This window comes from Pundamilia nyererei, unplaced genomic scaffold (assembly GCF_000239375.1).
Source record: "Pundamilia nyererei isolate P.nyererei 1_Seehausen unplaced genomic scaffold, PunNye1.0 scaffold00002, whole genome shotgun sequence".
In the NCBI taxonomy this organism is placed as follows: Eukaryota; Metazoa; Chordata; class Actinopteri; order Cichliformes; family Cichlidae; genus Pundamilia; species Pundamilia nyererei.
Genome location: NW_005187403.1, coordinates 8,001,815 through 8,014,617, shown reverse-complemented (window position 1 = coordinate 8,014,617; position 12,803 = coordinate 8,001,815). Strand labels below are relative to the sequence as shown.

The following is a 12,803-nucleotide window of genomic DNA, read 5'->3' as shown; positions in this document are numbered from 1 at the left end:
TACATCCTCTATACTTGCTACAGAAGAAAGTGGTACGAATGGTTCATAATGTTAAATATAGAGAACATACAAATAATTTGTTTATAAAATCGAAATTGTTGAAATTTGAAGACTTGGTGAAATTACAGACATTATTATTCACGTGCAAGGCAAAAAATAACACATGTTTGTAATTGTGTTCAGGAAGTGGGGACAGTAGAAGGAAGTTTGACTTTAAGTTTGCTAAGACCACACAAAGGCAAATGTGTCCGACAGTTAAAGGTATAAGAATATGGAATTCTCTTGAAGATAATCTCAAGAGTTGTACAAACATGCACCGTTTTAAAATGTGTTACATACTTAAAAGGATAAATCAGTATGAAGAACATGAAAGTAATTAGGGCTAAATGTGGAAGAAAAAAATTTTCATTGCCATTTAATGCTGTATATGGCTGATTATATTGATTTGTTGTTTAGTTTTGCATTGTTACATAAAGATACATGTTAGAGGGTTTTTTGGGGGGTATTGGCGCCCTCTTGTAAGAATATTTGGATTGCAGATAGGGGGCAGGTGCTAACAAGAATTTATTCTTCTTCCTGCTCCTTTTCACCCATGGGTGCAGTGTCATATTAATGGGAAGGAGGTTCTGTATGTAGGAAAAGAAACACTGTTGAACCATGTGTGAAATAAATAAAAGAAATGAAATGTGAATCTGTAACTTTTATACTTCTATTATTTTGAGTGCTCAGTATGCAATTAACTATTAAAGCGATCTAAAATTAATTACAGTCCCCATACCATTTGCTAGCACAGGTTTTGTAAATCAACATTTCTAGTCCTCACAGAAGCATGGGGCAGAAATTTCTCTACAACACTGTGAGAAGTCATACAGGAAACTGTTACTAAGTTATTGGTGCTTAAGCTGTTTCTACAGGCTACTGAATCATGGGTCAGTTGTACTTCCCGTGACTCCTGTGAAAACAGTCTTTTTCATATGACTGTAGTCTTCTGTTTTCGAGATTCAAAATTAATTGGAAAGTTGATCAACAAGCAGTTTCATGGCCAGGTACACCTTGTTCCCTTGTTATTTCTTGATAAATTAAACAGATTCTGTTGTTGATTCCAAGTGATGAAGTTGCATTTAGTAGCACTGAAATTCTCAGTATGAGGATTAAAGAGTTGGTGATGCAAGTGATGGAGGCCACTGTTGATTTAAAAAAAACCAAAATAAACCTATCAGAGAGAGAGAGAGCAAAAGCTTTTGGAGTGGCCGAATCAACAGCCTGGTATTCTTACATTCCTTGGTAAGGAAAACCCTTCACAACATCTAGCAAAGTCAAGAACTTTCTTGAGGAGATGGGTGTATAATTATCATAATCAACAATCTTCACCAATGAAAAAGGTGCAAACCACTAGTTACACTCAGGACCTAAAGAGTATACTAATGAAGCAAATTCAACACAGCCACACTTGCTTTGTATAAGCTGGCTTGACAAAACCTAAACTCCAGTTGGAGAAAGGGGTATTACTACAGTGGTTATCAACTTTCCCTGTTAAGTTGGGCCTTCTGCTTCAGGATCTTTGCACACTGAAATAAAAACACTCTTCTTCTGGACAAAATGATCCCTGTGACTGTACCCACTCTATTCAGAGTCATTATCAGATGATAATGATAAAAATCTATAAAGACCACAAAAGTATACAAAATATAACAAAAATTGCAACACTTTTGAAAAAAAGGACAAGCTGCATGTTAACCTATTGATGATAGCTTACATGACTGCTGCACATTAGAGCTCTGAAACTTTAACCTGGATACATTTAAACATTAAAGGTTACTGCCTCATAGCTTAATAACAGAGTCATGGAAATGACTCTGCCAGCTCAGAGTGAAATTTATTTTATTGATTGAATGGTCTGATTGATTTTTTTGTCTGTGTTCTAGTAGTTCCAATTCAAGCAGTGTAAGGCAGACTTGGCAGCAGATTAGAACCAAGTATAAAACCATCTATACATTTTCTGTGCCCCTAACTGAATACATGCAAATTCCAGTTACAATGCAATGCACAGTTTGCACAGCTTGAACTTGAAAAGCTCATGTACAACTTGACAACTGCCTATATAAAATGTGTTTTTCCAACATCGACTCTATACAGTGCTTCAAAACATGTGGTAAGTAAGTTACCACAGTGATTTAGCTAGCCACTTCTGTGACATAGCTTGCTAAAGCATTAATCTTGATTTATAGTACATCCTTTAGGAAACCCAGAATACTCTTGTGATCTCTTGTGATCTTCTTGTGCTTCCGATGCTTTTTAATGAACCATTTACAGAAAGCTCAAACGATATCCCAGACATGATTATGAAAAACGGCTCTAAAGGCTTTTATTGTCCACATCGGAAACTCTTACATCACTCTGCTCTCTTTAGCCAAGCTATCAATATTTTTTTCCCTTCTGCTATTCATCATTTTGTGTTTCATTGAGTTTTTTAGACACATGACACATGATTGTATAACCATAGGCAACAGTGGTATTGAAATGTGGTCAGAAATAGACCCGGAATTGGACGATGGATGTAGGGCAGGAAAATGACATGGTAGAAATGTCATTTCCTTTCTTATCCATCTTAACCTTCCTGTGAAAAATAAACGAGACAGATATTAAGTGGCATGTGCATTAATGTTCTTACTTACAAAAGTATTTTTATATCCATTTAATGGCGAATATCTGGATTTGGATTTGAACACTATTACAATAGGAAACAGGAGTCAGTACACCCATGTGAACTATTACTTACATGACTTCAAACAGGGTTTTTTGCCACTCAGCATATCTTTCATTACTCCAATTCTTTTTTCCCCCAATAATTTAATATGCCACGATGTTATAATTTAGACCCAGTCTTCTTTTGCATGGAGAACACTAATGTTGCTCACAGTTTCTGGAAAGAAGTTCTGCCATCCCACAGAAGCATTTTTTAGCTGTAAAAAACAGAAAGGGATCTGTTGTTCTACCTTCTTCTCTAAAGTTTTTATTATTATCATTATTTTTCTGGATTAAAGTCATACAGTTTGGTGAGGTAGTACTTTTTGTCCTATGGAAAGTCTTGTGATGTGTTTGGATTCTTATTTTGTTAGAAGATTCCTTTCCACCCGTGTTTTTTGTTTGTTTGTTTGTTTGTTTTTTAGTATCCACAGGTACTCATGATTCCATTTATATTTACAACTCCCCAACACCTTTTGGAATCCTGCATGTCCATGTCATCACACTCCCACCTGTGAGGTTCATGGTTGGGACTGTACCTTCGCTGTGGTAGTAAGGCCACGTTCACGCCAAACATCCTGGATCCACCTGAGCTAAACAAGTGCCTCTTAGCCTTATGTTACCAAAAAAAGTGTTTCCAGTATTCATCAGGCTTCTTTTTATGTTCATGTCCAAGTATGCACCTAGAAATTATAGTTTGTTTCCGTGACCACAGGTTTTCTTACCCGTGTCCATTTATTTGTTAAAGTCTGTCAAATTAGATTTTTCAGGCACGCTTGCCAGCTGCATATGTTAACATGTCACAGTCAGCTCATTATTTAGCTTGAAAGAGAAGCTTTTATAATACCAGGTCAGACCTGGTATTTATTATTTATCAGGTGCTCTGTGACCTGTTCATAGATGGCCCCCTGATATGGCAGGAAGCATCATACTGAGAAGGCCAAGCACCATACTGCACCACCAAACTCCTGCTGAGTGTCGGTCAATAGGCAAAAATCGCCTGTCGTGACCAGCCATCATAGTTCATTCCTGCACACCACACTGGTAAAGGAGAAGTGTTGGGACAGTTTAATTATATGATGTCAACTGGTAACATGTGATTTAAAAAAAAAAAAAAAAGTTAGATCAACCCAGAAGATTAAAGTTGTGCACACAACACTCAACAACTGAAACTTAACTTTAAATAAAAAATAGCAAGTTCAGGTAACAGGTTGTAAATTCAAGTTGACAGAAACCCAGAAATAAAACCACCGTCACAGAAAGCTGAGTGAGAATCATCTTAAATATTGCATTAGCTCAACTACAACTCCGGTACCTATTTACAGTGCAGGACTCCAGGACACTACGTCTAGTACTTAATAGCCCACAAGTCGATGTCTTTTAAGCTCAGTTCAGCTGTCTTACTCAATGCACGTAGGTTGAAGCAATAGCACTAAGAGTATAGTTTCAAAACTGTGTTTTGTGAGACGGCATGTCAATAGTTTTCTTGCACATAAAATTTGAAAACAAAAATATTCTAAAACGCAGGGGCTGCAGAGTGGTGCAGTGATTGGCGTTGTTACTGTTACCTCAAAGCAAGAAGTTATAGGGTTTGAATCCAGAGCCTTTCTGTGTGGAGTTTACATGTTCTGCTGGTGCTGCTGTCAGCTTTCTCTTGGTTTCTCCCACAGTCCAGAAACAAGCAGGTTTTAGATTAATTGGTGATTCTAAATTGTCCGTAGGAGGTTTCTCTCCCTGCACTACGACACACCCCATCTCTTGCCCTATAATAGTTGGGATAGGCTCCAGCTGCCCACACGAACCTGACTTGGATAACAGTAAGAGGATGGGTGGATTAAGCTACGTCCACAATGAAGCGCATCAACTTTGAAGTCGACAGCTGGTCACTTTCAGTCTCCAGTTGCCTGGGTGACCCTCTGATGTGTTTACCATGTAAGAGCTAAAGGATGTCAGGCCCTCACACCAGCCACACGGAGTCCTGCCAGGTCCCAGTGTCCTCATGTAATGGCCCATCTCCTCATGTCTTCTCTTTACTTTTGAGAGTGTGCTAGGAGACTCGGCCAAGACTTTTGTGAAAGCATGTTTTGATGTGCTATGATGCAACCTGAAATGACTGGAGGTATAGTCTCAGTGATAAGGAGAGAGTAATGGTCACTATCTGAAAAAACATTCCCTTTTTGGGAGTTGTCTTGTTGTTGTTGTAATTTGCACCTGATGAGCAGATGAAATGGATGTACAACGATTTATGCTTCTTAATTGGACACTGATTGACTTTGTGTTATCCTGCGATTATGCCCCCTTTATTTCTTGAGCATTGTATTATTAGTGTATTGTTAACAATTTAATGCATGTAACACAGCATGAGAAACCAGGCTTAGTCCATTTTATGCTTTATGTAAAATTATAAATTAACATGCAGCAAAAAGCAAGTTTTTCTTGGAAAATCTGCTTGATCATGGTGCCGGCTTGTCCTATGTTCCATATATACACACACACACATATGACCAGTAATATCTGCAAATTAATCAGTGGATATATTGCCCTGCTTGACCTTTGCTAGTTTTTTTTAAGTATGTTACTTTAACTTAAAAAAAAAATACTATTGTCATATTGCAAGTTAATAAAACCCCAAATAAAATATATATGGATGGTAATTATTTATTTTCATGTGACAAACGTCCAGTTTTAGCTCTAAATATATTTGTTGTTGTAGCGCATTTGTAATGCCCTCAGATATGTATGTATATAATTACATACACATATGTGTGTGTGTGTGTGTGTGTATGTATAGGGAGAGAGAGAGTGAGAGACATATTAAAGTCAATTACTAATTACATGTGTAGGTGGCAACTGTTCACATGAATGTAGAGAGGGGAAAAAGGTGATAATGGTGACAATCAAAATCACGGGGGTGGCTTTACTCCTCCTGTTTCATGTCCTGTACCTTTTTCTTGTTTCCCACTCTGTTAACAGAACACTATCTTATTTAATTATGCAAACATCTCATGTCTGATGATGCACGTAGGCTTTTTAAAGGACAGTTAAGAGAAAACAGAATGTACACCTGTGTCTGGAATGGTCTCTTCCACTATTCTGCTAGCCTCCTCTGAATGAGTCATCCAGCTGGCTCCTCATTGGATAAGACCATGCCATCCCTAGGGATTGCCTTGCAGAGGCAGAAAGGCCTTGCTTCCATTCACAGAAACACTGGTATGCCAGCCTGCTATTTCATTCACATAAAAGACTAAAAACTGCATGCCTTTTTTCTCTTGTCCACTGCTCCGTTTCTGCTTTGTCTTTTTGCCGTCACTTTTGATTTGCGAGGGCTTGCCTTTTTTCCCCCCTGCTTCTGTGTTTGCCTTTGTTTCCGAGGCGAGAAGGCAGACGTGCTGTCTTCTTCTTCTTTTTTTTTTTTTTTTTTCCTTTTGCCAGGCAGGAAAGGGATTGGGAGGGACTGCAGTGCGAAATCTGCAGCACAGTGAGAGTGGAAGCTGCTTATGAATGAGTGTCAGTCTTTCGCCGTTGCTAGATGCTCTTGAGGACATTTTATATGAATGTGTGCTTTCTGCTGCCGGGAGACAAAGATGCTTCATTGCTGTTGGTTTTAAGGAGACTCTGAAGCTTTTTTTCCCCTTTTATCCATCTGGCTATTTCATTGACTTATCTGCCTGAGAAACATGCCGTTCAGAATGTGTTTGTTTGAGTCGTATCATTCATGCAGTTCAGCCTGGACCAGTTGCTGGGTATTTTAGAGTGGCTGTGAATCTGTTTCTGCTTCATTGTTGAACCGTTTGCTATTGCAGATTGTCAACATTTTTAGGCTTAAAAAAGTAAAATTGCTTTAGTCTTTATATATATAATTGATGCTCGAATATAAATAGCTGTGGAAATAACTGGTGGTAGATTTTGGTGAGTGGTCCAGGACTGATGTCTGCTCACAATATGCAATTATACTTGAACATGGGCAATATATTAATGTTTCACCTATTTCCAATCATACTAAAATTTTGCAATATTGCTTCTCTTGATGATTTATGAAGATTTCTTTTGCATCATTTTAAGGTGAATCTTTATTTTTCTTTAAATAGAAATGTCTATTTTATTTTTGTGCCATAAGATTTTGACAGGCTCTTCGATTTAGCTGTGAATTGAAAGGATGTTTTCATTACATATTTCACTTCATTTACTGTCATCTAAGTGATTAGTTTATGGTGTGTCATCCTTTTATCAAACTTTTATTAGGTCGTCAGTTTTATGGCACTGTTCAAGACGCAAATTCCAGCAAAATATGAATGATTACTTCACGAAGTTACTAAGACAATCAAGTTACCTCTCATCCCTCATTTCCTTTTCACAGAAAAACAAATAAGGAGAAAAGAATTATGGAGAATGAATATGAGACTGGGGAATATAAAAATTGATTGGTTCTAGTGTGCTGTAAGTGGGAGGTTTTTTTTTTCCCTCTCCCTCCAACAGGAAGTGATTTGCAGTGTTCAGCAAGCCTTTTGTTGAGAAGGTTTTCTCAGATCAGTGAGTCATGCTTTAGCTCTGAGCCGGCAGGCAGGCAGCAGTCAGTAGAGGGTATTTGCTCTTCCCTTGCAGTGTCCGTGATCATCAACAACACAGATCTTTTTCTGTTCTTAACTTTTTGGATTTTGAGCTAGAAATCAGCAGCAGCGTCACCGCTGGAAACTAAAAGCTGCACCACAACACTGGAAGCCTTTTAGAGACCTTTCCATCCTTTCCCCCCCTCCCTCTGCTTCAGTGTTGTTTCCGTGGATTGTGTCTGTATATTTTTCCTCTGACGGATTGGATTGCAGCTCTGGATTTTACAGAGAGCAGATTGGACTTTGGCGACAACAGCAGCAGCAGCAGCAGCAGCTCAACACAACCACCACTGTAACCTCAATAGAGAAAATTACAGTCAGGTGGCCTGTGATTGCTAAAAAGGCGTTTGCTGCCTACCGTTGCTGCTATGTTACAGGAGAGGGTAATCAGCACCGCTCAGCCACGTCTGCCAGCACGCTTGTGAACGAGGCAGGCTGTGCGTGTTGGTTGGTGGAGAGAGGGGAGAGAGCAAAGAGAGAGAAGGGTATGCTTCACCGTACCAAATACAACCGCTTCAGAAATGAGTCAGTAACATCCGTCGATGAGCTTCTTCACGGCCTGTCCATGAACCCCAAGGTCTCGGCCACCCCCCAGTCTGCAGCCGAGACGTCTTACACACCCCCGACTGAGGTTCAGCCCTCCTCCGCCACCGCTCCTTCCAGCAACCCCACCGGCCATGGCTCTGACCACCTGGAAGATGGAGGCACCACCCTCTGTACGCTCATCAACAAGGTGTCCGGCCTGAAATTCAGCAACTCCGGCAGCTTGCTCGGCATAAAGGGTCTGCCCTCGGCCGTTAAGGACCTGGCTGTGTCAAAGCTGCAGGGGGGTGGGGGATCAGGCTCAGGCTGCTCCAGTGGCCCGAGTCCCAGCGCAGCTACAGCGGCAGCCTCTGGTGCGGGTGTCTCTCTGTGCAGTTCGGCCTCCCATTCAACCCCCTGTTCACAGCTGGAGCCATCTGTCAGCATGAGCAAGAAGAGCAGGCTGGATGAGCACCAGCCCAGCGGAGAGGACTGGAATCCAGGTGGAGGCGGTGGACTGGTGAGCAAACCCTCCAAAGGATGGCTAGACTCAAACGAGAAGATCTCTGGTCCCGGAGTCACATACATTGTTAAGGTTGGTGGACTCACTCTTTCCCCTCACTCGTTTTGTTCTTTGTTCATCCCAGTCATTTTCCCATTCTCTCTTTTCTTTGAATGAGTCGAGTTTTAGCTACCTGCAAGTGGGGGTGGGTGGGGTGGGAATAATGTAGTTTCTCACAACATGCCCTTGAGTGGGTGTATGTAGGCTGGGTGAAATAGCAGCAACCGGAAAACTGGCACTGAATAATTCAGGAAAAAAGGAGAAGGTCACCATTAAGGGGAAAAGTAGAGGAAAAGCTCATAATGGCAAAACAAAAACGGTAATTATCAATGTGAACATTGTGTAAGCATTTACATTTCTCCGATATTTTGGCCAGTCTCATGTATACAGAGAGGCAACGTTATGCTTTTGTAACCATGGTGATGAGTTATTTCTGTACATTGTGCACCTCTGTGGCTGCTTTAGCTTGCCAACAGTGAATGGGTTGAATGGGAAAAAATATTCGGAGCATCCTCGTCTTAACACACTTATCACTGGCTGCTGTTACTGTTGTCCAACCATCGTACATCATTTAAAGGTGAGCAAGTTGGCGCACAACTACAGGAGCTGCGAATGTCATCATGCCGGCAATGAGTCACTAGCATAAGGAGTGATGATGCAGAGTCCTGGCTCTTTAAGGTGTGAAAGGGGGGGGGGAAACATTTTTACTGGGTGAAGTAAAGGAATAATTTTGCTATTTTTTTCTGCCTTGTCTTGTACTGCAGTGCAAAGAGAAATGCAGCTTTTTGGAGAAAATGAAAATTGAGGCCATCACTGCCAGGGGAAATGTGTTATCTTCCAAATCAAGTTACGATTGCCATCATATGACACCTACTACAGCTAGCCCAAACAAAGCCTACAGTATCTGTGACCAGCGTGACATTCCATTAACTGCATTAAGGCAGAGAGCACTTATTTGTCCAGTCAATGCCGCTGAAAGCAGCCACACTGTGAGAGGGGAAATGGGTCTGTCCTGTGCTCACCCTCCACCCCCGGCTTTCCCTGTGGTTTCAGTCCCGTGTGTATTGAGTTCAACGTGGTGTTCTGCTCACAGCACTTTTAATTAGCGTCATGTGGTCACTCCTCGCACATCACGCACCATTACCCCCAAGCGGCATTGACTGACAGTGATGCTGTTTACACTCTCACTTTTATCTCGTACTAGTGTTGTGTTTTTAAAAAATAGAAAAAAAGAAAAGAAATGCACATTAGATATGATAAGGTTTTCTGGTAGCAGATTTAACAGGGGTCTTTCCTAGTATTTCATTGTGTTTTTAGGAAGGTCAGAGTTCAGGCTATATGCATACCACTGTCTGTGTAGGTTCTGAGTCATCCAGGTCACGAATGATTGAAAAGAAGGCAAGTAGACTTTTTCAAGTTAATGAAAATCAAGTTGTCGTTTCTTCCAAGTACTCAAGGCTAGCACAAGCCTACCACTGTACTTACAGGAGCAATATGTGACAAATACTAACACAATAATATGTATAGAACTGGTTATACTGTATAATATGTTCACATAAACAATAAAAGAAATACAGAATAGTAAAGCTGTAATTAACCGATCACTTTCTACATTTCTTAGATCTGCTTTCTTTGCATTTCAGAACCAAATAACACTGACGTATCGATTGTTTGCAAAGCTGATGTGGCAAACGTGTGCTTGGCCACCTGATCAACATAAATCCAGTCCTTTATATTTATTTAAATTATGTTATTATTCCTGACCGCATTGCCGCATTGCAAAAGTTGTATCCCATAAATGTTTTACTGCCTAAAACCCCCCCAACGATTCTTACATGATTATTTGATTATTAAATTCAATTGCAACCAATTAATTATTCTTTTTTTATTGATCACATGCATTATTTCCTGGACCTGATTATCCTGTCTAGACTGTACAGAAGCAATACAGTCTCAAAGCAGTCTGTGTAAAGTTGAAACTTTTTATCCACCGATTCCTGTTTTTGGACACAAATGTTCCCTTTTTTTCATGATTCTGAACATAAATATACAAACATTTTCACCTTTAAAATAGGGGAAAGAAGCCACACTTGAAGGTGGGCGTTCAGTTGTCAGGACGATTCCTCCCAAGAGTCTTAAGAAAAAAGATGCTGCAGACACTGAATATACTTCATGTTAGTTTAAAAATTGTGCATGCTGTCATGAAAAGTTGGGGCAATTTGTGTTCGTGAGCACAAACCAATGGATTTTTCACACTTTTCATACAGAAGAAATTTTTAGATAATGCACACAATAAACACCGTAGCAAAAGCAGGTTTAGACAATGCAATATACAGTATGACTTAAATATTTAGAAATGTTTGAAATTAATTACAGTTTGTATTTTTTTTTTTTTTTTTATCTAGATCACTTGGAAACCTAGTTAATCCGAAATTCAGTTTTAGAGTTTTGGTTATGTGCGTTCTTATACAACATAAGGGAATATAAACCCTGCGTGAGCTCAGAATAGAGCTCTGCTAATTTTAGAAGTGCTTGATGTATTTTTGGCCCTGCTAAAGCAGGCACTTCAAACACACCCTTATAAAAATAGAGAACATAGGCAATTTGAGAATGTCACGTTGACAAAATAATATTTTTGTTTGAGCGCAAAATTCTGAGCAGAAAGACACAGAGTTATAAAACGAAATTTATGATTGTAACAAGTTAGTTTCTTGAACTGGCTCTTTTTAAAGGCCAGAGTGGAAACACTGATGTGTCTGGAAGTCTGTTTTGTTTACAGAGAAATTCAAAATATGATTTTAAAAGTGATGGAACTCATCAGCACCAAATGTTCCTGGCCTGTGCATGAGCTGTTGCAGTCTGGTTCTGGAAATGATTTGATTATTTAAAAGGAAACTTTTAATGGTGAATAAACCTTGACTTGTTTTATTTCTAAGTTGGCATCAACTTTGGCTTCATTAAATTTAACTTTGTAAACTTCTTCTATGGCTGGATGCTTTTATTTTTAACTAGAAAACCATCTGCTTGGTCATGAAACAAACTGTTGTTGTAATTTGGGTGTCGGTATTCCTGCAGCTCTTTTTTTACAAAAGCATACATTGAAAAATAATTATTTTAATTTGTTTTGTTCAAAAAAGATCTCAGGTTTCACCATCATCTTTAATTATACTACATAAATACTAGCTAGCTACTTTTTTGGGTACACATGTTTAACTTTTTGTCCTATATAATCACGCATTTAGGCATCTAGACATGGTCCAAGAGACCTGCTGAAGTTCAAACCGAGCATGTAAAGAAAGGCGATTTAAGTGACTTTGAATGTGGCATGGTGGTTAGCGTGAGACAGGCTGGTCTGAGTATTTGAGAAACTGCTGATCTACTGGGATATTTCCACATCACCATCTCTAGGGTTTATATATCAAATGAGCAGCAGTTGTTTGGTGAAAATGACTTGTTAATGTTAGATGTCAGAGGAAAGTGTTGTAACTGCTGTGAGCTGAGAGGGAGGCAACAATAACTCAAATAACCCTTTGTTACAGCCAAAGTATGCAGAAGAGCATATCTGAATAGCAGAAGACCACACTGGTGCCACAGCTGTCAGTTAAAAACGAATAACTGAGGCTACAGTTAACACTGACATTAAAATCGGACAACAGAAGATTGGGAAACTTTTGTCTCTGTTTCTGCTGCAATATTTAGATGGAGTACAGCGACAGATTGGTGACCTGTCCAGGGTGTACCCTGCCTCTCACTCTATGATTGCTGGAATAGCCTCCTGCCACCTCTGAGGAATGTTTTCAGCCCCTCACTGAGTCTATTCCTCAAAGAATTAAGACAGTTCTGAGACCAAAAGGTGGACCTACCAGGAGTTAGCAACATATAGCTATTGAACTGGCAAGTGAGCGTTTAAAAAGTTAGAGAAACTCAATATTTTATTTCCTTTCCAAACAAATACAATCTCTTCATCTCAAACTTAATATAGTTTTTTTTCAGAGTAGGTAACAATAACTTGACTTAAATGGCCCCGCTGCTTTTGAAAGTCATGCATGCGTCACAAGTTTTAATAACTGTATCATGCCTGATGTTAAACAATGGGTCCATTTCTTTCCTTTCTAGAACAAGCCCCTAGTGTCAAAACTTGTGTGTGTGGTGATTCTGTATGCTCTTAAAGACTGCAGTAATTTTATTGTATTTTTTTAGGCCTTGAAAGGTAACACAAAGATTTGTTTTGTGCATAATGATGTGTAGTCTTTGTTTATTTCACACAGGGTTTTCATTCTTACTTTGCAGTATCTGGGCTGTATAGAAGTCCTGAGGTCGATGAGATCCCTGGATTTCACTACAAGGTCACAAATAACAAGGTATGT

At 39.5% G+C, this 12,803-nt stretch overlaps 1 protein-coding gene across 1 annotated transcript in view; it reads left to right on the top strand.

Annotated features, from left to right (window-relative positions):
• shc3 (SHC (Src homology 2 domain containing) transforming protein 3) overlaps nt 1–12,803 on the top strand; it is a 28,297-nt gene that overhangs the window by 1,425 nt on the left and 14,069 nt on the right. Inside the window, exons 2-3 of the mRNA XM_005720385.2 lie at nt 7,730–8,469; nt 12,727–12,797. Coding sequence (XP_005720442.1) covers nt 7,840–8,469; nt 12,727–12,797 — 701 coding nt within the window. The 5' untranslated portion in view covers nt 7,730–7,839. The remainder of the gene's footprint in view (nt 1–7,729; nt 8,470–12,726; nt 12,798–12,803) is intronic.